Raw genomic sequence first — 22,058 nt, forward strand, 5'->3', positions numbered from 1 at the left:
CACTTAAATAAAGTTCTTGGTTTACATATGGACAGGGTGAGACTGGCATATGGACATGTGGTGGTTTTGACAGTTTTGCCCCTAAGATTGACATTGTTCACCAGAAAACTGACAATTTCTGGAGTAACAGGACAAACTCCAGGGATTTTCCAATCTCTTTAATCCAAGAACCCCTGTTTCCTTTATAGCATACTCTATAAAATGCTGGCCTTGCTGCCCTGATAATCAAATACATACAGAAAGGAACTACCACTCTCACCAAAATAAGAAATTAATTCTAGCCACTTTTTTTTTTAAACAGCCAACCTTTTTAACAGGAAAAAATAATTCTGGTTATTCAAAGTCTTTGGGCTAGTACTCTTATTAGCCAAGTTCTGATGACTAAATGATGACAAAATACAATAATATTCTCCACATAATTTAATAAATGGTGATGGTCAAAACTGCCTAAATAAAAAGCTGGTGGTAAATGTCCCAGTGACTACAGAGTGCCCAAAGCATTGAATCAGAGACCTTGAGAACGCAGGGGTGGAGGAAGACACTGATTCCCCATCTGCAAATTCAAGGGCATACGCGTAGGGAGATGGTAAGTTGATTGAACTCTCCATTAAGTTGTAATACATTAGTTTCTAAATTAAAATGAAATGCGGACCTTCCATCAAATAATTCTTTGTACACTGTATTTGTACATATTTTATGTTCTGATTTTTCTATTTTGTTTTCATAGCAAAAAGTTTTTGGTTTATTTACAGTTCCCATAAAAGCTACTATGATGTTAAGAATAGCTTGAGATTTTCTTGCATTATTTTATTTAAAGCTCTATTAGGTCCTCATCTTTTCATATACCTTGAGACTAATGCTCTTCTCCTTCTCCTCCTGCTTCCTCTTCCTCTTCCTCTTCCACTTCCCCTTCTGCTTCTGCTTCTGCCTCTGCTTCTTCTTCCTCTTCCTCTTCCTGTTCATCTTCGTCTTCTTCTTCATAGATCAGTTTACATTTCAGGACACAAAATCATGTTTACCATTCAAGTAAAGGAAAAAAGCATGTTCGTGCTTTATTAAAGTCTTCAGATGGAACAATACATCCATCTACTAACTCTCCTTGGTGACTGCTGTCCACATTGAGGGAACTAGTTGGCCACTTGGGCCAGTTTCTTTCCTTTGATCTTTTTATATAGGTTTTTCCTCTTTATTGTTGTGCCTCATCACTAACTTGGTGGCATGCAAGGTCATGCCTCCAGTTGTTGATTCATTGATTTTTTTCTAAAGGCTAGCTATTGACATTCTGTTTTTTATTTTATTATTGAGTTAGCATACATTAATAATATGAGGGGGATTTCACTGTGACAATTCTGAGTTGTCTATAGATTCTAGCACATTAATATGATATTACATTGTAGAATTCTATTGGCCTATTTTCAGATGTGGAAAAATGATGAATGATGTATGTTCTGATCACTTAGATGATAAGTTCATTTCAATGGTTATTGGGAATTATGTTTCCATTCATCCAATATTACTTTAAGTGAAAGTTTTTATCTATTTATTTTTGTGCTAGCTCTGGCCCTTGAACTCAAGCCTTCTATTTTATTCAAGTCTAGAGCTTTGCCACTTGAACAATTCTGGCTTCTTCCTTCCTTCCTTCCTTCTTTCCTTCCTTCCTTCCTTCCTTCCTTCCTTCCTTCCTTCCTTCCTCTCTCTCTCTCTTTTTTCTGTCTTTCTTTCTTTCTCTCTCTCTTTCTCATTCTTTCTTTCTTTCTTTTCTCTCTCTCTCTCTCTCTTTCTTTCTTTCCTTCTTTCTTTCACTCTTTTTTTTCTTTTTGAGATAAGAATTTCATGAACTTTCCAGCTCAATCTGGCTTTGAACCACTACCCCAGATCTCAGCTTCCTGTGTAGCTAGGATTACTACTGGTGCTTGGCATTGTAGAGAAGTTTTTATGCACAGAAAGCATTGACGGATTCTCAGTACTTCTAAATATATAAATTGATATTAGTGTTCTAATGTTCTAAAATACTTTAGGCTAATGAAAGTATTCACAAATGTAACACCATGAGAACTCAGTAAAATAAAAAGCACAACTTCATAGCAATGACTATATAGCATTCTAGAGAATAATTGTCATTTTATCTTTGGCACTATCATTGAAATTCTAGTTTGTGGCCTGTTTCTTTGTTACTCTGTCATGACTTTCAGTGGAAGCATTTAAGCACACAGATTCTGAGATACCACTCTAACCTGAATGTAACCCTTTGTTCAGCTTTTATGTCAAAATCAAGCACAGTTTCTCATAATTTCTGATTTATTTTTTTCTTCTCTTCATGTTAATGTAATCATGTGTTTCTGTGTTCACTTTGAGCTTTCCTTTTTTGTCATTGAGATTGATCCTAAAAGATTTGGAAGTCATTAAAATAGAATTAAGAATAATATTTCACTCTCCTGTCTCTTTTGATATAGATACCTATTTTTAACCCATTGTTATGGCTTTTCTCTGCTCTCATTATTTTGTTTTCAAATTGGCATACACTTGCAATATGAAGGCTTTCACTGTTGTATTTCCATACATGTACTTTGAACAAATTCATTCCCATAATCATATTCCCATCTCTTCATTCCTTCCTCACTTTTACCAACAGCATTTGGTATTTTTCATTATGCCGTATATCTTTGATCTTGTCTTTGGATTCTTGCCTGAATTCAACATTGTCATTAAAATTCCATTGTTCAGTAGTACTTGCTGAGTATCTTTTGTAGAAAGAACAATGTGGCTTCAAGAGACTTCTAGTGATCTCATTTCCATGAAGAGACCAAAGACATCAAATAACCACAGAGACTTAACATTGAGCTAGTGTTGGCAAATGGGGTGGGGGTGGGGGACAAAATATGCACACAATGGATAAAGCATGATAAATATGAATTGATTTATCCCTTCCTACCCTCCCCACATCCCTCTCTGCTTCCCTCCCTCCCTCCCTTTCTTCTTTCTCTTCTTTCTTCCCTCCCTCCCTGCTTTCTTGCTTCCTTCCTTATTTTCTTTCTTCCTTCTCTTTCCCTTTCTTTCTCTCTTTCATTTTTTAAGACAGAAATTCACTATGTGGCTCAAAAATGTCCCAGAACTCACAATTCTCCTGAACACTAGGAATATAGAGGTGTAGCACCACATCTGGCAAATTGATTGCTATATCTAATTGGATCCATGATAGAACATAATATTCACACTACATAAACAAATATAAAATTGCTGAATTAAGGACAGAGAGATAGAGAGTACATTGTTGGTAAATTTTGACTCATGCTGTATACTTCTCATACCATAAATATTTTATTGCTTTTCTAATACCACACTGTCAGTTCGTTGAAATACAGTCAAGAAGGGAATAGGAGGACATTGCACCCCTCCCTTTCCCCCCAGCCGCCCCTGCTGTCAGGCCACAACAAGCATTCAGAGTCAGCCTTTTAAGAGCTTGGTTTTGAACGAGAATAAAAGAGATTTTGTAAAGATTTTGTATATTCTTCAGATAAGTGCACAGGAGACTAGCCAATCATGTGGAGTGTGTTTTTTTTTTTTTCATGTCTCTTAAATGTGTTCTACCTACCGCAAGAAGGGGAGGATTTGTGGAGGTATGTGTTTGTCCTTAGCAAAACTAGTGTATATATGAAAAAAACCACGATTATTCTTAGCTTTCTTATTAATAACTTACATGTGCAGGTAATCCTTACACTTCCACAGTACCATTGGCTTTGGTTATGATTAATGGTTTCACCTCTAGTCTCTCAGGTATAAAAGTACAAAAGAAAAGATTCTTTACACTGTTTCTTGGTAACATTGATTTTATATTTTTAGTGGAAAGGACCAACATAAGTTACAGCTTAGAAATGTGTACATATTTGCCAATTCATATTAGTACTTAATATATCAAACTGTTTCCAAGGGTAAGCTTAATAGACATTATCAGACATTTTTATACTGCTTTTTACAAATTACTGTTTGTACATAGCACTTTATTCCATAGTGTTCATTGTTTTCTTAACAAGCTTGAATTTCTATCATTTTGTTACGTAGTTAAGGTAATCTGCACATACTTTACCCAGTAAAGCTTTGTTGTAGCTAATGTTAATATGATAACAAATAGTGAGTTGCAGTTAAATAGTGGTTTACTGTTATTTATTTATTTATTTTGTCTGTGTTCTGGTTTGAACTCAGGGCCTCACGCACTTGATAGGCTGGCACTCTATCACTTGAACCGCACCTCCAGTCATAGTTTTTATTATTTTGGTGATAGAGGCTAGCAAAATTTTCTGCCTAGGGTTGGCTTTGAACTGTGATCCTTCTAGATCTTAACATGTTGAGAAGCTATAATTACAGGCGGAAGCCACTAGTAACTGCTTGCAATATTTTCAGAATACAAATTAAAAACTGCACGTGATTTTATTGTTTTTGAATGAGCAGTCATAGTAAACAAAGGTAATTAAATGTTTTTCCATTCATTAATTAAAGAAGCTTCCATTTATTTTGCTATGACTTTAGTCTTTCAGACAGATACTATTTTTTAGGGGTGAAATAATGAATATGACCTAATTTCCTAGCACAGCATCTAATTTCTTACTTTTTAGGTTTATTTCTAACAGTTAAATCAAATGACAGTAGTCACAGTTTTAAAGCTTACTGTCATAAATGTGGTTTTAACGTGTTATCTCATTTGAAAGAACTCTTTTTAAATGGTTTCTTTTTTAAATAATCAACCAGTTCAATGTTTATTGCCTTCCTACATCATTATGAAGCTTACTTTGTGAAAAGCGTAAAGGATAATAAGTAGGAAAAGACAAAATATGTGGAAGTAGCATTTCAGATATAAATGCATGTGTTGGTGAAATTACTGTTTCCTTATCTTTGTTTCAGGAAGGGAATTTCCCATTTTCCAAAATGAAACCTAAGCTCTAAGCATCATGTTAGAACCTATTTAGTTTTCCAAATGGATTTCAACATGTCTAACCTTTTCATAATGCAGTAGTTTTTTAGTAAACATTAATGTATGTAAATTGTGTTTTAAAAAAATAAGATCATTTACAACCTTACATTTTAGTGACATTCAGAATCTTTTCTCTTACAGCCGTTTCGTAGAGTGACGTTTTCTGTTGTGAGTCAGCCTCAGGACCCACATCAGGGGTCACTGCAGAGTTGCTATGACAGCGGGCTGGAGGAGTCAGAAACACCAAGCAGTAAGAGTTCATCAGGGCCAAGACTGGGTGCCCTTCCACTCCCAGAGGACAACTATGAAAGGACCACGCCGGATGGCAGTGTTGGTGAGGCAGAGCATATGGAAAATGGTAGGGGCAAACACAACATCCACACACATAATCACGCTAGTGAGCCGTGAGAGCTTAGGCTTGCGAAGGTCAGTCTAAAATCAAAATAAAATAGATGACACCAAACCTATTCTACTGGAAATGCTAAATATTGGCTAAAACGCAGAAATGACAAATAAAGAAACATAACAATTCAGATAAAAGTCACCAAAATTGCACCATCACTTAAAAATAGCCTGACAGAAATAAAATGCACTTGTGAATAAATCAGAGCAATGCCTACAATGAAAAAAAATTACTAAATCAGTACACAACTGCTAAATAATAGCCACTGGGAAAGGTCTTGTTTGTTTTCTTCCATTCATTTTTGTCATGCAACTATTTCTTCAATTGCCACTGTCTAGTCTTAGTGAAAGAAAATGACCATAAATGCACTTTGCTTCACTTTTTTCCTTTCCTGGATATTTGAAAAGTATTTTAAAACCTCTCTTTCTGAATGTTCGTGAAATGGAGTCAGAGGAGGAGAACAGAAATGTCTTGAGCTCCATAACACACATTAAGTACGGATCCAACCCCTCTCACTTAAGTCTAAAGTTTTTTTCATTATTGTGCAAAAGAAAGAATTGAAAAATAAAATAAAATTCTCCATATACTTACTCTATTGTGAAGCACTTCTCATAATTCTCACTTACAATGGGCTTAATATACATGATCATTTAAGTCATAAAGTTACATTGCAAACAGTGCTTGCAAAGTTTTCATATTTGATTGTATTCCCAATCACGGTTCAGTACTCTAATTTTGAAATTTTAAATAAATAAATGCTTGAGAAATGTGTTTATGTCAAACAATGGAATGGTAAATTTCATTAGCAAATATAAAAAGATACAATTATATCTATATATGTATATTCACACACACACACACACATATACACATATATATGATGGCAGAAGAATTGCACCCATTCTTTTCCTAGTAAAAACCTAAAACAGATGTATGCATTTCACCATCTCAGCTTTGTAAGGAATAGGATATTCTTCCGGTGCTTTATGATGATATGCTGGAAAATACTATTTTTGGTAGATATTTGCCCATAAATATCAAAATATAACAATGGGTATATTATAAATTACCCTACATGAAATTTGCTAAACTAAATCATACAAAATCATTCTTTATTTATGTTATCAGCAAGTGAGCAGTTACGATACCTGGGTCTGATGATTGATAACCCTCTTGATTCATTATCCAGAGTTTAATGGCCTTATGCCTTATGGCTATCCAGGCATGCTTATCTGTGTGTATGGTGGTGTGTACTTATGTGGATGGGAGCTTGATGTGACTTTAAAAATCTACTTTTTCAATAATTTTCAAAAAATGAATATAAATTTTGTATGCATTGAAAAGCTGATGAATATATATTTAAGGCAAATATATTTAAAATTCTGAATAAAGTTAAGATTTAAATTAAAAAATATATATTTGCTTATGCAGTAGGGCAGGATTAATTTAATTTAGGAGTATTAGTATATCTAAGACTGTCTTTTAAATGCAATGTTATTTTTTTGCTTTCTAAAGTGATTCTTTTTACTGAATACATCATGATGCTCAATTAAGTTTTTCTTTTTTGGATGTCAGTTTTACGAATACAAGTCTTTGTATCACTGGCATTGTAAACACATTTTAAATGTTATTTTCAATTTTATAAGTTTAAGGGTTTTCAACACCTTTAAAATAAGCATGACATGAGGAATAATTAAACATAATTGTAAATGTCAAGCATATATCAATTACTTTTCAAGAAATAATCCATATCGTGGAAGATGGAACAGGTGAGCATTTAAATAGAATAAAAAAATTTACTGAAAAACCTACCCCTCTAAAGACTTATATATATATATATATATATATATATATACATATATATATGTATATGTATACGTATACATATATATATGTATATATATATACATGAAGACCTGTTGACAACAAAGACTATTGCAGTAGTAGTAACTGATTTTCCTGATTTTGTATGTGACTGACACTTGAAATACAGAGTTTATATCACGTGCTAGCTGTGATTGATGTTTGTCATGATATATAGGTAATAACAGACAGAGAAGTCATGCAGTATGAGTGATCTAAATGTAGCAATTGACAGTGGAGTAACAGTTTTCAAACTCCTCATCTAGTCATAAATTGCTTAAATTCTGGCCATTTCATCTTCAGTATGAATGGGCTATTCTAACAAATAGAATTGGAATTGAAACCTGTCAAGGACTCATTTGTCATATTTAATTGGAATCCAGGTAATCTGCAGTACTGTGCTTGGTTAGATTTTAATCAGGGCTGATATTGGATTTTTCATTCAAATTTTCCGTGAAAACATCATTTTGGATGCTGTTATAGTTCCTAATTATGATTACCTCAAATATTTTACTTGAATTTTAACCTGTATATAAGACAATGCAGTGATCACTATTTTTTTTTTGCCATAAACTTCCATTGTAAAATTTTAGAAGATACCCCAGAAGGCAATAGAATATAACCTTCCAACCCCATGATACAAACCAGGAATAATCTAGTACAGCTACTGATGATAAAAGTAAGTTGTCACAGATGTCTTTTAAAAGCAGCAGCAGAAAGGAAATTTAAATAAATGCACCATAAAATAACTTTAACTTAGCCAAAAGTTTTATTTGCTGTCTATAATCTGGCATAAAAATAATTCCACTAGAGGAAACAACAAAGAAGGGTATAACAATGCTTGACAAGAGATGTACTCATTGCCTTACTCATGTAACTGTTACCCCTCTGTACAGCATCTTTATAATAAAATAAAATAAATCACAAAAATTCCATTAATAAGTCCTGGAGGTTAATCCTCTTTCCCAGGCTTCACCCTATAGTTCAGCTGCCATTAGGCTCCAGGAAAAAATGGAGTGCTCTATTATTTTTTGAGGAGAAGGAACGTATCTCAAGAGCAAACACGATGTCTTACAACATGAGCAATGTAGAAGGAAATCTATCATTTTAAGTTCCAAAATCTTTGCCATTGAATCCTATGGGGACTCTTGAAATTAATAGTTGGAATTATACTACTTAAAATATTTGAAGAAAAACCTTGTGAATTACATATTTATTCATGAGAAAGAGCATTAATCTATTTCTCTGCTTCCCATGAATTATTATCAGTAATATACTTAATAATAAAAAGTTGAAACAGTTGGAAATTTTAGCAATGGATTGATAATTCAAGGAAAAACTGAACATGAGGCTGAAAAATCATTACTCTAGTAAGGGTCAAATATTCGCTATTCAGAGCCACCCCCCTTCTCTTGACAATACAGTAGTCTTTAGAGTTTCTCCTTGGAGGGCTTTTAACAGGTTTTTTTTGGCATATTATAATTTTCTTGACCTCTGTCTCAATGCTCTAGTCTATTTATTATTTCAAAGCTCTTTCTGAGCCATCTTTGTAAAATCAGTTTTCCTCCTCCACATATGGCTTGATCATAGATAATTTTTAATATGGCTAGATACAGAAAACCCTACACTTTGGCCTCTAACCCAAATTTTGCCATCAGCAGTAGGCAGATCACATTTTTCTTCTGTGTCTATTTCTGCTTCTGATCATCTCTTTGGCAATTTTATTCACTCAGAAATCTTACCCTGCTATTACAAACAATGCCTTTCCTCTCACATCCATTTTTTTTTTCTCCCTGGTACTTCTTTCTTTCCCTCTTGGGGAACAGAAAGACCTTGATGTCTCTAAATGACACGGAGAGTGACTCTGTTAATGTGGGCACATCAATAGTATTTTTAAGGCCTTCTCAACCCACACAACATCCGTGCATTCTAACAGTAGACAATGCATTTATCCCATAAATCAGAATAGTGGCCTGAGTCAAGCGTGTCATTTCTGGCCAGGTGGGTGGATAGTTGGCAGTGTGGGGGACAGTTTTGAAGCTTCCTTCATATCATGCTATGCAAGAGCCATCTGGAGATATGATCTAGTCCCAGCTGCAGTGCCTTTTGCAGACATTAACTGTGGTTCAAACAGTCACAATTCAATATGCATATTTGTTTTCTTCTTTGACAAAGGAAAGTTGTGTCAGATTAGAATAAAGAAAAGAAGAAAGTACTACTTTGTTTCAAGTTGAACTTTCACAAATAATACACTGCAGAAGTAAATTAAAAGAAGAAAGCAACAGATAAACCATAAGCAAGCTATAAAAAGTCAGATGAGGTTCACATTTGGTCACTCTAAAACTGGAATTAATTGTATACATATTGGTTTTCTCAGATATTTAAAGACACTTTTGACTTAGATGCACTAATTTTTTTTAAACTCTGAATTTCTAAACCTTCTTCAGACTTACATAAGGCAGGCTTCATTGTTTTATTCATTCTCTCTCTGCCTTATTTCTTCATTCCACATGCTTTAAATAGCACTTAGAGGGCCTTGTTCTTGATGATTAAAACATAATATAGTAACACTGCACACATTTCCTATCTGAAATTGTTACAGTGCTTTCAGAAGTACATGAGGAATCACTGGGAATAAGTTAGCATTCTTAGATGGCCAAAGGTAATGAGAATGAGAGTAAAGACATTATCTTTGCCCCCTTCGTGGTCTTCTTTTCTCTCACATATCCAATTCTCAGCAAACACATTAGGTACTATCATTTAGTTGGTGTTAACTTGTGCTGTTTCATATAGACTGGGCTGTAAAATAAGACTAGCTCTTCCATTCTCCCCGTCATCCTCATATACTTGTGAGTACACTAAGGATAATATGTCAAAAACAAATGTCTTACATTGTCTTTTTTTTCTGGTTAGGAAGAAGCTAATGTACCTTGCTGAAGATTCATTTTCACTAGTCTCTCTCTCTCTCTTTCACTGTGTCTCTCTCTCCCATTACCAGTGTCTTACTGGAGCCACCATTTCTATTTTTCTATCATCTGCACCATGGTGTCCCTAAGAAATCTACATGTCATCACCTCTGGCAGTCTTGTCATGGCTGCCTGTAAACCAGGTCTCTGGAAATTAGGACATTGCTACACTTGCTTACCAGTTTTGTAAAAGGAGCTCTGCAATCTCAAAGAACCTAAGAAGGTATTATTCTAGAGAACGAGTGGTATGTGGATGGAATCCAGTGGTATAAAAACCAGGTTCTGAAGTCTAATGACATCAGTTTGCATCCTGGTTTCACCTGTTACTAAGAGCATAATTTTCTGGCCAACATTAGCCCCCAGTTCTTCAGTTATAACTCATAACATTGGGGAAGAATCTAAATGAAGTAAGAACATGTAAAATTCATATATGACTACTATCTAATTGTTTTTTTTGGGGGGGGAGGTCCGGTTGTGGGGCCTGAACTCTGGGCCTGGGCATTGTCCCTCAGCTCTTCAGCTCAAGGCTAGTGCTCTACCACATGAGCCACAGTGCCACTTCCGGCTTTTTTTCTTTTTGCTTATGTGGTGCTGAGGAATCGAGCCCAGGGCCTCAGGCATGCAAGGCAAGCACTTTACCACTGAGCCACCTTCCCAGCCCCTATCTAATTGTTAAAAATATTTTAATGTTATTTTTAAAACATTCTGAGATCTAAGTGTAATTATTGCTAAATTTAAGTAGGTTTTTCGTTTGTTTGGAGACACTGGGGTGTTAAACTCAGAACTTGGCACCTGGCAGAGAAGTCATCTTTCACCTGAGCCATGCCGCTCCCCTAACTTTAGGTAGACTTGGTTTAATAACTGACTTATTCCTAAGCTCTTCATAAAGTGTTATGCCTAATGCAGATGGCATATTACAAGGACCAATTCTAACAATAGCCTTCCCCTAAATCATTTCTAGTCAGCTGCTCTTTTATTGTAAGGTACTACTAGTTGAACCTTGGGGCAGGATCTTAAATGAATGGAAGAAAATATTCTCTTACAGGCATCAGATTGACCCAGTTCTTTGAGCTATTCATCACTCAAATCACTCAAGGCTTGGAGGATCCCCTCCTCCATGCCCCAGGGTTTAATTTACCTTCTTGTCCTTTCTAGGCAAGTGTTCTATTCTATTGAGCCAATCTGCCAGCCCATATAGGGTTTTCTTGTTTGTTTGGTTTGTTTTGGGTGTTTTTTAGAGAGGGTCTCAACATGTCCTCCTATTTGTGGTCCTGATACAGTTGGGAGGAGAAAATATGTCATTGCATTGGATGAAATGGAGTCTTGTGATACTTTTCTTCTTACAGTCTCAAACTGCTTTCCTCCAGATTTCTGCATCTCATTTAGCTAAAATTAGACTTGAACCACTGAACTTGGAACCTGTTCTTTTCCTCCTCCTCCTCCTCCTCCTCCTCCTCCTCCTCCTCCTCCTCCTCCTCCTCCTCCTCCTCCTCCTCCTCCTCCTCCTCCTCCTCCTCCTCCTCCTCCTCCTCCTCCTCCTCCTCCTCCTCCTCCTCCTCCTCCTCCTCCTCCTCCTCCTCCTCCTCCTCCTCCTCCTCCTCCTCCTCCTCCTCCTCCTCCTCCTCCTCCTCCTCCTCCTCCTCCTCCTCCTCCTCCTCCTCCTCCTCCTCCTCCCCCCCCTCCTCCTCCTCCCCCTCCTCCCCCCCCCTCCCCCTCCTCCCCCCCCTCCTCCCCCCCCTCCCCCCCCTCCCCCTCCCCCTCCCCCTCCCCCTCCCCCTCCCCCTCCCCCTCCCCCTCCCCCTCCTCCTCCTCCTCCTCCTCCTCTTCCACCTCTTCCTCCTCCTTCTCTTGCTCCTCTTCTACTCTTTTGTCCTCCTCCTCCTCCTCTTTCTTATTCATCTTACTTTCACATTTTCTATTCAGTTATCAGTTGACTGAAATTTTCTACAGGTATGCATTTCCCTTTGAATTGCTCCAAAACATTCACTTTGACAGAAAAAAATTAGTGGGAAAAAAGTTCAATTAATATGCTTACCAGACTCTTTGTCCTTTCTTTTCTAATCTTAGTATTAATAATTAATACAGATAAAATGTGTGGCCATATTACTTTTTTATTCTAATTTGGTCCTTTAAAACTATGCAGTCTCTTGAGCCCATATGACATTTAAGGAGGGAATGAATTTTCATCAAATCTCAAGGTGATATTGGAGCTCACTTAGAGAGGTCTCCAGATGCTCAAGGATTGGGCTGTTGTGAATTTTTATCATACTGGTTGATGGCACACTGGGTTGTGTCTCTGCTTGTTTAGTTAAGGTATTATCTCAGTTTTTCTTGCTTTTTTCCTATTATAAATTATATCTACTTCTATTCTCCCTCTAGTTGTTTTCATCAGAATTATGCATAAAATCTTGAAGTGTGTGACATTTGAGAATGTTCTCAAGCACCTTTTCTGGTGTAGAAAATGAAGCTTGTCTGTTGAAGTGTATTTAGCACTCTTAACCTCTGGGGCTAGCTCACTTACTGAGAAATCTATTCATCTCAAAATTCTTCTCCTAGGGCAAAACACTTTCCATTGTTACATCTTCTCCTTCAGATACAAATATATTTATAAGTAAAGCATTTTTCCTTGAATAAAGCAAAGCAGAATAATATCTTTTGTGTCTCTTGTCTCATAGGGTGATCAAATGTGGTGACAAAGCTGAAGCTATTCATTCTGATTTAACAAATGTGTTGAAAATAATATATGTCCAAGGCTTTACTGAAAAAGTTTAAGAAAATGAAAAAAAGAATCCTTGCTTTCAAAATGGAAGCCCTTTAGTGAGGGGAAATAGCCTTGATTGCTGTAAGTTAGAAATGTACCGAAAGTAGGAAAGTCATTGGAGAAGTTCAAGGTTCCTTTCAAGAGAAAGGAAGACACGTTGCACAGATAAGCAATTATCAATGCATTCACTAAAACATTTATATTTCATCTGTTTGATCTTTGGGCTGGAAAAAGCCCTTGAAATAATATTTGCCTCTTATTTTCTCTCTATGCCAGCGTTTGACCTAGTGTAAAAATAATTATCAAATTGGTTTGAAGGCTTCATATTAAACCACGTTTGGATTATTGAGTTTTATTTTTTAATCAAGTTATCACTATTATGTAAAAGAAAAACAAAAAAAACCCCAAACTTCTAGATCTTGGCAGTGATATAATTGACAGCAGAAGCTAAATTCAGATGGAAATAATAAGACAGTCCAACTTTATATATCTTTTCTCTTCTTTCTTATCAGCATGAATAATTATTGCAATATATATGTTTTAAGTAAGGCTTTCAATTTATTAAGAGCCCCAAAATAGTATTTTTAAGTTATTCCTATTTCTTTTTTGGATGGTAAATTTTATTAATCAATTTAAACAGATTATTAGATTATAATAGAGTATGCTGGATTAGATTATCTTTTTTTAAAAAAAAGTTTTATGGCTGAAATTTATTTTCATAATTATTTTTTTCAAATCAGTTTAGTGGGTATTTGTCACTATGTCAGATTCCTAGCTTTACCTTTTGCTATTTATTATATATATATCTTATATTTTTATTCCCATTATTAGTTATTTGTCTTTAATCTTATTTTATTTTCATTTTATTATTATTCATGTAATTGTCCTTGTAAGTCAGGTTAATGGGCATTTATCTCTGTTACACTCCTATTTGTATTTGAAATATAGAACCAAAGTTGCTTTGTTTTGAAATCTTGTTTCTGGTCAATTTTGTTTGCTTAAAGTGGCCAGATTTTTTGACATGAAGTCTTATTACTATTATTTTTTGCTTTTCGATACTGCTCTGACAGTATGCTGATAAATACAAGAGTGGAATTGCATCCCACTGCTTAAAATTCATCCAGATTTACTCCAGTCTCCTTACAAATATGTCCTCTGCGGTTTTCCTATCTGTGAGGCCTTGCTCCCCAGGCATGCCGGTGACGTCACTGGGGGGGCACAGATGATCCACTTTCATGTGCTGCTCTGTTGTCGCGTTCCTCTGAACCACAACCCCCAGGCTGAATTGTGCACATTGTTCCCGGTCAATGTGGGGCTACGTCTCACCAACCGAGCATTCATAGCAAAAGGTCACAGAAGTGATAGCTGACGTTTTGTACAATACGTAGGGAGTGTGGACTGTTGATGCGATTGCATTGGGTTCAATTAAATAACCATTTACTGAGTGTGTATTAGGGACAAATTTCCACGAATGATCCAAACGTGAGCACTTCATGTTCTGTGAGTTCGAATATGGTTATGAAAATGACATGGACAGAAGGAGATGTTTGAAGTTGAGGCATGAGAGGAGCCAGATGGAAAGATGAAGTGGTACAAAAACCAGACAGGACATAATTTAGGCAATCAAACTTTGAAAGACCAGTAAGTAGACATATGGTAAGCAGAAGCATGGGTAGTTATGGAAAATCATGAGTGATACCAAAGATAGTGACTTGAGAAGATGGGAACTATAGTTTTTGCCAATGTGGGAGGTGGGGGACATATAGAACAATATGTTTGCAGGAAAATGAATATGGTTAAGACATGTCAGATTTTAGACAGCTTTGCAAATTGCTTGTGATAACTTAGCACAGTAGTGGGAATGTATGTCTGAATACTGGTAGTACAGAGAAATCAGACAAGTATAGCTGTAATAATTATTAGTGCAGGTAGTGATGAACTCTTGGGACTAGATGAGAATCACTTAAATAAATGGCAGCTGAGAAAAGATATGGTCAGCAGAATCTTAGAAAGTACTTGAATGTAAAGAGCATGGCAAAGAAAGTATTCTTGGAGGTGACTGACAATGACATAAAAAAATAAAAATAATCAAATCAGTCAACAAGAGGTGGCACACTAAATGAGGGAATGAGTTAAAGAAATGGTAGTTATTAAATATACCATGCTGTGTGGATTGAAATAAAGTAGACACAGGAAAGAATTTTTTTTCTTGATTAATGAAACAATCTAGGAAAATCAGATGCAAGCTACTTTGTCTTTTTATATTCCTCTGATTTCTTTGTACTGCACACTTACTTAGATTGGAGCTACCTTATTGATCCCTGAACAGTACATCTGGAATAACCATCCACACATAGGTATCCAGAAGTTTAAATTTGTGGAGGGGAAGGGAAAAAAACAAATCGTTTAAATAGGGATACAGGTGGACCCATTGCAACAATGAGATGTACAAGTCGTTATGTCGAAAAACAAACTTTACAACTTTGGCTTGGGTGAGGAGAGTTGGGGGTGGGTAGGGGTGCAGTGGGGGATTGGAGGGTGGAAGACGGGAAGGGATGGGAAGGGGAAACAAAGGAGGAGGCAACAATACTTGATAAGAAATGTACTCCTTATCTTGCCCATGTAATTGTTACCTCTCTATACGGTATTTTCACAATAAAAAAATGTACTGTTGCTGATATAGACTCAGTGGAACTGGGGCAACAGAGAAAACTGGGAACAAGGCATATTACATGAGAATATATATGAAACTTTCTCAGAGCTCTAAGTCTAATATGATATAATTATCCCAGGCATGGGAAAGGGTTGGTTGTGTTCTTTGACATCAGTCTTAATTCAGAAACATCAAAGAATTTTATCTTATGCTTACTGCATTATCTTTGCTCCCATTTTTCAAGATTTTTTTAAACAAAATTTTCTCAAAGTAATGCAGTTTGAAATTTCTAGTCAATAGCTTTCACTTTCTTTCTTTGAGCAATATAACAGCCATTTTTCTAAATTAGCTGTATCCCCTAATGTGACTTTCATATTTTCTTTTATGATGTGCATTAATTTAATCAGTTACTTGAAATCGAAAGAATATCTAACTGCATTTGTAGTGATGCCTAATAATGATAACATTGTCCTGGTCACTACCAAAATGTTTATTTTGTGCTTTTTGAAGACCTTTTACCTTACAATCATCTTTTCTATTGTTACTAATAATTTACAAATAGATGTGCTTCAGAAAAGAAAGTAAAGAAAATGAAATTTGGATGATAAATGGATTGAAATTGTGTAGTGTGAAGACTATTTAATTCTAGTCTATGTGATAAGTGCATAGTACCACAGAATTGAAATGTCATAGAGGGGAGTATACCATCCAAGGGCAGAAATGCCTCCAAATATATTATGCACAAATACAGCCTAATAATGCTAGGAGGATGTCAATTTTAATGTTTGTTTGTTTTTTTATTTTGGTCAGTCATGGGGCTTGAACTCATGGCCTGGCCACTGCCTGTGAACCTTTTTGAATAAGGCTAGTACTCTGCTACTTTGAACCACAACTCCACTTTCAGATTTTAGATGGTTAATTGAAGAAAAGAATCTCACAGACTCCCTGCCAGAGTTGGCTTCGAACTGCTATACTTGGATCTCAGCCTCTTGAGTAGCTAGGATTATAGGCATGAACCACCAAAGCCCTGCTTCATGTTTTTATTTAGAGAATATAACTATCAATGTCGTATATTTTTTCTTTTCTCTGCATTTATTATTGATTAATAAGAATTAATAATGAAACTACACTGATAATTTTTTCCAAGATATCTCACTGAATTGCTTTGTGATGATTTTTAAGTTAAAAATCCAATTCACATAAATTTCTAGAATTGCCTGTTTTATTTTTATTTTTTTCCAGTCCTGGAGTTCAAATTTAAGGCCTGAGTACTGTCCCTGAACTTCTTTGGCTCAAGGCTAACCTTAAGCCATAGCATACCAGTTTTTTTGTTTGTGTGGTACTGAGGAATTGAACCTAGGGCTTCATGCATGCTAGGCAAGCACTTTACCACTAAGCCACATTTCCAGCCTGAATGTCTTGTTTTCCTTCCTTCCTTCCTTCCTTCCTTTTCTTCTTTTTGGTCTGACATAGACATTCTCCATCGTCCTGAAGAAGTACATATAATGTATATTTAATCAGTGCATCCTAGGAGAACTCCTCCACCCATTGTCAGAGGACTGTTATCTGAGGGCTATGTGTAAACCTTTTTACTTTTAGATACTTAAAATGAAACAGTATTATTTATGCCTAAGAATTATGCAGAGCTAAATATAACAAGTAATTCTCAAAAACATCATAAGAGGCCGATGTCAAAGTGGAACATCAGTTCAATAATCTTGGAGCAGAAGATTATCCCATTTAAAAGATAGGAAGGTCTCAGCCTCTTCTTCTCCAAAGCAATGTCTTCCACTTAAGAATATCCAAGGGAAATTACTGTACCTCTTAAAATCTTGCCAGAGGAGAGTTTAAATTCAGAACCAAGTAGCCTGATGAGGTGTGAAGAAGCAAATCTCTCTGTCCTGAGGTCATGAGAAAGGCTCCTCTGATTTCTCCGTCCAGTGAATTGTTCAGGGCTTGGTATTTACCCCAGTCCTCTTCTTACTTACTATAATTTTGATATTGTTTGTTGGTTTTCTCTTCTCTTTAAATGGTTACATATTCTGTTGTTTACATATTCTTTCTAAAATACATAGAATATTTTCTCAATACCATCATATAACCACTCTATTTCCCTCCATGCTTCTAGTCTATTCTGTAAACCTAAACATTCACCAACCACTCATTAGTAGTGTTTTCTACCTGGCAGCTACTGGCATATGTAAAACTGACAGTCAAACTGCGACAATAAGAAACACTTCACAGACTGAGATTTACATTTTAAAATAATGATTCCAGCAGTCATATAGTTCTCCGATAATTCTAACACTATCACAATCTTCAATTTTTACAAATCATCCTGGAAATTAAATTTCAGGGCTCATCTTTATTCTTGTCCTTTACTTCGGTTGAAGCAATGTTAAATCTATGTCATCTTTGACAGGTGAGTGGACACAGCCTGTTCATGCGGAGTCATAATTTCTCAGCTGGCTGCCTTTATCAATTAATTGTATGCAGCTTTCAACTCTTTGTTGAGAATTCAATTTTAAGAGGGTCTACTAGATACCCTCAATATATTAGTTTATCTCTTTCTTCCAGAATAATGAACATCTAAAAAATCTAATTGTTGCCTCTTTCAGCAGTAGACTGTATCCTTTTCGTGTGTGTCGTGTGTATTCTGTGTGTGTGTGTGAAATCAAGCTCATATTCTTTCCTTTTACAGATCATATCTGAGAATTATCTATGTTCCCAAGATCAAGGAGTTAGTTATTAAGTAGTTCTATCAATTGTCCATAGTTCATAGATACTCCTGTCTTTTTTTTTTTCTCTTAAGCAATGAATGTTTTATTTTGGAGCACAAAGTACAGGACTTTTATGACTTGATTATTTAGCTTCTGGTACTTTTAAGTTTTAAGAAATAGCTGGCAAGACACATCATTCTCCCGTATCTTAATGAAAAGTTCTGAAATCTCCTGACAGTCATTTCATTTCTGAAGGAGAAATAGAGGACTGTCTCATAGTTTGATTCTCAAGTTTCACTTTTTAGGAAAATTTTTCCATTTTAATAAGCCAGTTCCTTTGCCATTCCAATGTATCATCCAATGAACATTTTTTTCTCCTTATCTTTGACCTTTTGGGGATTAAATAATTCATTTATTTCTTCCAAAGTCATTATACTTGAGTCATTTCAGATCATCAAATATCTCTTTTCTTTTGAGATACTTTCTAGGAGAGCATAAGCCACCAATTTTTAGTTTTTAAAAGTCCTTCTTGGAAGAATACAGTGGCTCATACCTTTAGTCCTAGTTATTCAGGAAGCTGGAGACCAAAAGATTGTGGTTTGATGCCAACACAGGCAGGAAAGTCAATGAAACTCCATCTTCCAATTAGCCAGGAAAGCGTAGGACTGGCAGAGTCCTACCTGAACAAGCAAGCTAAGGAAGCAGGGGATCCTGGTCCTGACTTCAAACCCCATTACCACACACACACAGACACACAAACAGACATACAGACACACACACACACACAATCCTTCTGGAATTTAACTTAATCCTGTTCTTTGGTAGCACACATCACAATATGTGATATTTGTAAGAGTCACAGTCACATAGAACTATAGGTTGTAAGAACTGTAGTCACATGGTTTGCATACCTAGTTTAAGAATCTGTCATAGTTCTAGAAAGGAATCCTGGATCAATTCGATAAAAATCTCATTTCTGCAGTGGGAACAATACTGTAGTGGTTACTGCTTTACCTACATCAAAGGGCAATATGTTGTGGAGAAGTTAGCGGCCATAAAATTATGCCAAATTACTTCTTTACTATACTCAGTATATGTATGATACAGTATTAAAAATCCATCTGACCCTACCGTTATTTTTTAATATATATATTTTTATTGTAAAGATACTGTACAGAAGAGTTACAGTTACATGAGCAAGCCAATGAGTCCATTTCCTATGGAGCATTGTTACACCCTCCTTTATTTTTCCCCTGCAGCCCCTTTCCTCCCCACCTCCCCAACTCCTCCCTCCCCTCTCCCACCTTCCCTGCCCACCTCAAAGTTGTAAAATTTTCAACTTACTGTCTTGTACATTTCATTGTTACAATAGGTCATCCTGTTTCGTTATCTCACGTAGAATCAGATTTCAAACTTCCTAATATTTGTCAAATACATGACAATTTTCCTCACCTATAGAAAGCTCCTAAGTTCTACTTACATTTTGTTCATGAATGTTTTGTTCTTTTGGCCCCTTTTGAGTTTCTCATTGTTTTCCAGATCTGTAGACCAACACATGGATATATACCTGCTGTGCATAAGTTCTGATACTTTTTGCACATCCAACTCCAATGAAAACCATAAGGAAACAAAGCATAGCAAGAAGTGCCTCATTTATTTTCTGCCAGCCAAATGGCTTCTGTCTGTAAAAGGCCTGCATATATTTTCTTCATTTTATCGTTACAGAATAGTAAATGCCCAAAACTAGTAACTCATAGAGATGTTCATCAAATAATTATTAAAGAACATTCAGTGCCCAGTAAGAGAGTGGCTTCTGAAAGGCATCTCAGACGACACTAAACGTGCAGGCCAGAAACGACAGTCTTGTAAAGATTATGGCTAATATCAGAGTGCTGAGAGTCTGCCAATTAGCACCCATTCATAACACTTATGCACATCTCCATTTAAACTGCTAATTAAGCCAAATACATTTATAAATGTAGAAATCAACTTTTATGGAGTATTTGAGATAATTTTAAGAGCACAATGCAAAACATCCAATTACAGTGCAGTTCAAGCATAAAGGACTGACGTGATTGTAAAGTGAGCAAGTCATCAGGAAGTGCCACTAATGTAACAGACAAATGAATTAGAAGCTATTCACTCCCTCCCCTACACACACCCACAGAGAGAGGAGAACAAGAAAAGAGCCAGATAAAAGGGATAATTTGTCTACCAAGAATGTTTACTAGAACAATGGCACACCATCCTTACTAAATATCTAAGAATGAAAGAAAAGATAAATAGCATAAGGTAAAATAAGAATGTCACAAATTTGTCATTTGTTTTACTGAGTTACTCTGAGGAAGGCAATATTATATGAATTTATAGATAATGGAAATTTTGATTAATACTTGCAAATCCTAGATTTATGTATGTATATATATCTATATATCTCTATATATTTTTTCGTTGATAGATATATCTATCTATTCATCACTCTCTCTATATAGAGATAGATATACCTGTATATTCATTTTGTTGATATATTTGCATTGCCACATGCAAAGCTAAGCAAAACCTTATAGTCATGACTATTATTTCAATTTAAAAAAAAAACACATTTAAGTAGAAACAATATTTTTTGTTTTATTTTTAGCATGATTCATTTTGTATTTTTTTAACAAATCACTTATTTTATTGTTGGCTTGTTGTCTACAGAAAGCAATAATTCATATCTCACCAGCTTTTCAGGAAATTCCTTTTGTGTGTGTTTGAATTAGAAAGCAAAGTTCAGCTTTTCGTTCTTTTGCATATAGCAAAGACTAATCTCATATATCAAGACTAATCTCATCCTTGGCTTTGCCATGAGTACCAAAACTTGGGATTATAAATCAAATAGCTGATCACAAAAATCAGAAAAAGGCTAACAGATGTTGTATTTGTGTTTTCATTTATTTGTTCATTTAAAAAAATAGGATGACATTACCATGAACCACTTAGAGAAATGTAGTTTAGTCAAATTAGAGTAAGAATAAATAACCAGGTGCTTTATTCACTAATTAAGCTGAATGGTTCTATTCTTTCTCATTGTATTTCATCAGTAGTTCATTTTAGACAGATGCACCTTCTGCCCCTCATACGTTTTTTTAAAACTTCATTATTGAATGCTTGTACCAATGTAAGGAAGATGCTTAACTCAATGGGAAGAATTGCATTAGAGCTGGTCCCATGACTCCAAAAGGTGGTGGAAACACAACAACTAACTTTTTAATTATGAAAAACATCCTGAAAAGCAAGCAGTAATAAGGTTTGTAAATTGTTAATTTAATATTTTTTTTCAGGAGCACTGGAAATTTCAAAGCAAATAAAGTTATTTTACTAAACTTATAAACTCAGATTTTTCTTTAAAATCTTTTTGATTAAAAATAGGAAAATATATTTTCATATCCATGTTAACACCCTCAAAATGCCAGATAAACTATTTAAACTAATCTGAATTAAAAATCTATGATTTAAAAGCAAATTTCATATCTATTAAAAAACTCAGTCACCTGTTTTTTTTTACTGTAACAAGTTCCTCCCTTCCACCTCCATGGGGAATATTTATTTTAATTATATCTACCAATGATCTAAATTATTGGACTTGCTTAAACTTGCTTAAGGGCAAGTAGCTGTCTTAGATATAGTAACTAATTCAAACAAAAGGGAAAAACTTAAATTATCACCATAAGAAATTTTAAGGGA

At 35.4% G+C, this 22,058-nt stretch overlaps 1 protein-coding gene across 3 annotated transcripts in view; it reads left to right on the forward strand.

Annotated features, from left to right (window-relative positions):
- The window catches only part of Pcdh7 (protocadherin 7), a 412,501-nt gene that overhangs the window by 182,446 nt on the left and 207,997 nt on the right, over positions 1-22,058 (forward strand). For 2 of the 3 annotated variants that reach the window (XM_042678335.1, XM_042678337.1), the window contains exon 2: positions 5,108-5,324. In XM_042678335.1, coding sequence (XP_042534269.1) covers positions 5,108-5,324 — 217 coding nt within the window. The remainder of the gene's footprint in view (positions 1-5,107; positions 5,325-22,058) is intronic. The other variant, XM_042678336.1, reaches the window with a different exon arrangement.

This window comes from Dipodomys spectabilis, unplaced genomic scaffold (genome assembly GCF_019054845.1).
Source record: "Dipodomys spectabilis isolate Male_0828 unplaced genomic scaffold, ASM1905484v1 ptg000043l, whole genome shotgun sequence".
NCBI classification, from domain to species: domain Eukaryota; kingdom Metazoa; phylum Chordata; class Mammalia; order Rodentia; family Heteromyidae; genus Dipodomys; species Dipodomys spectabilis.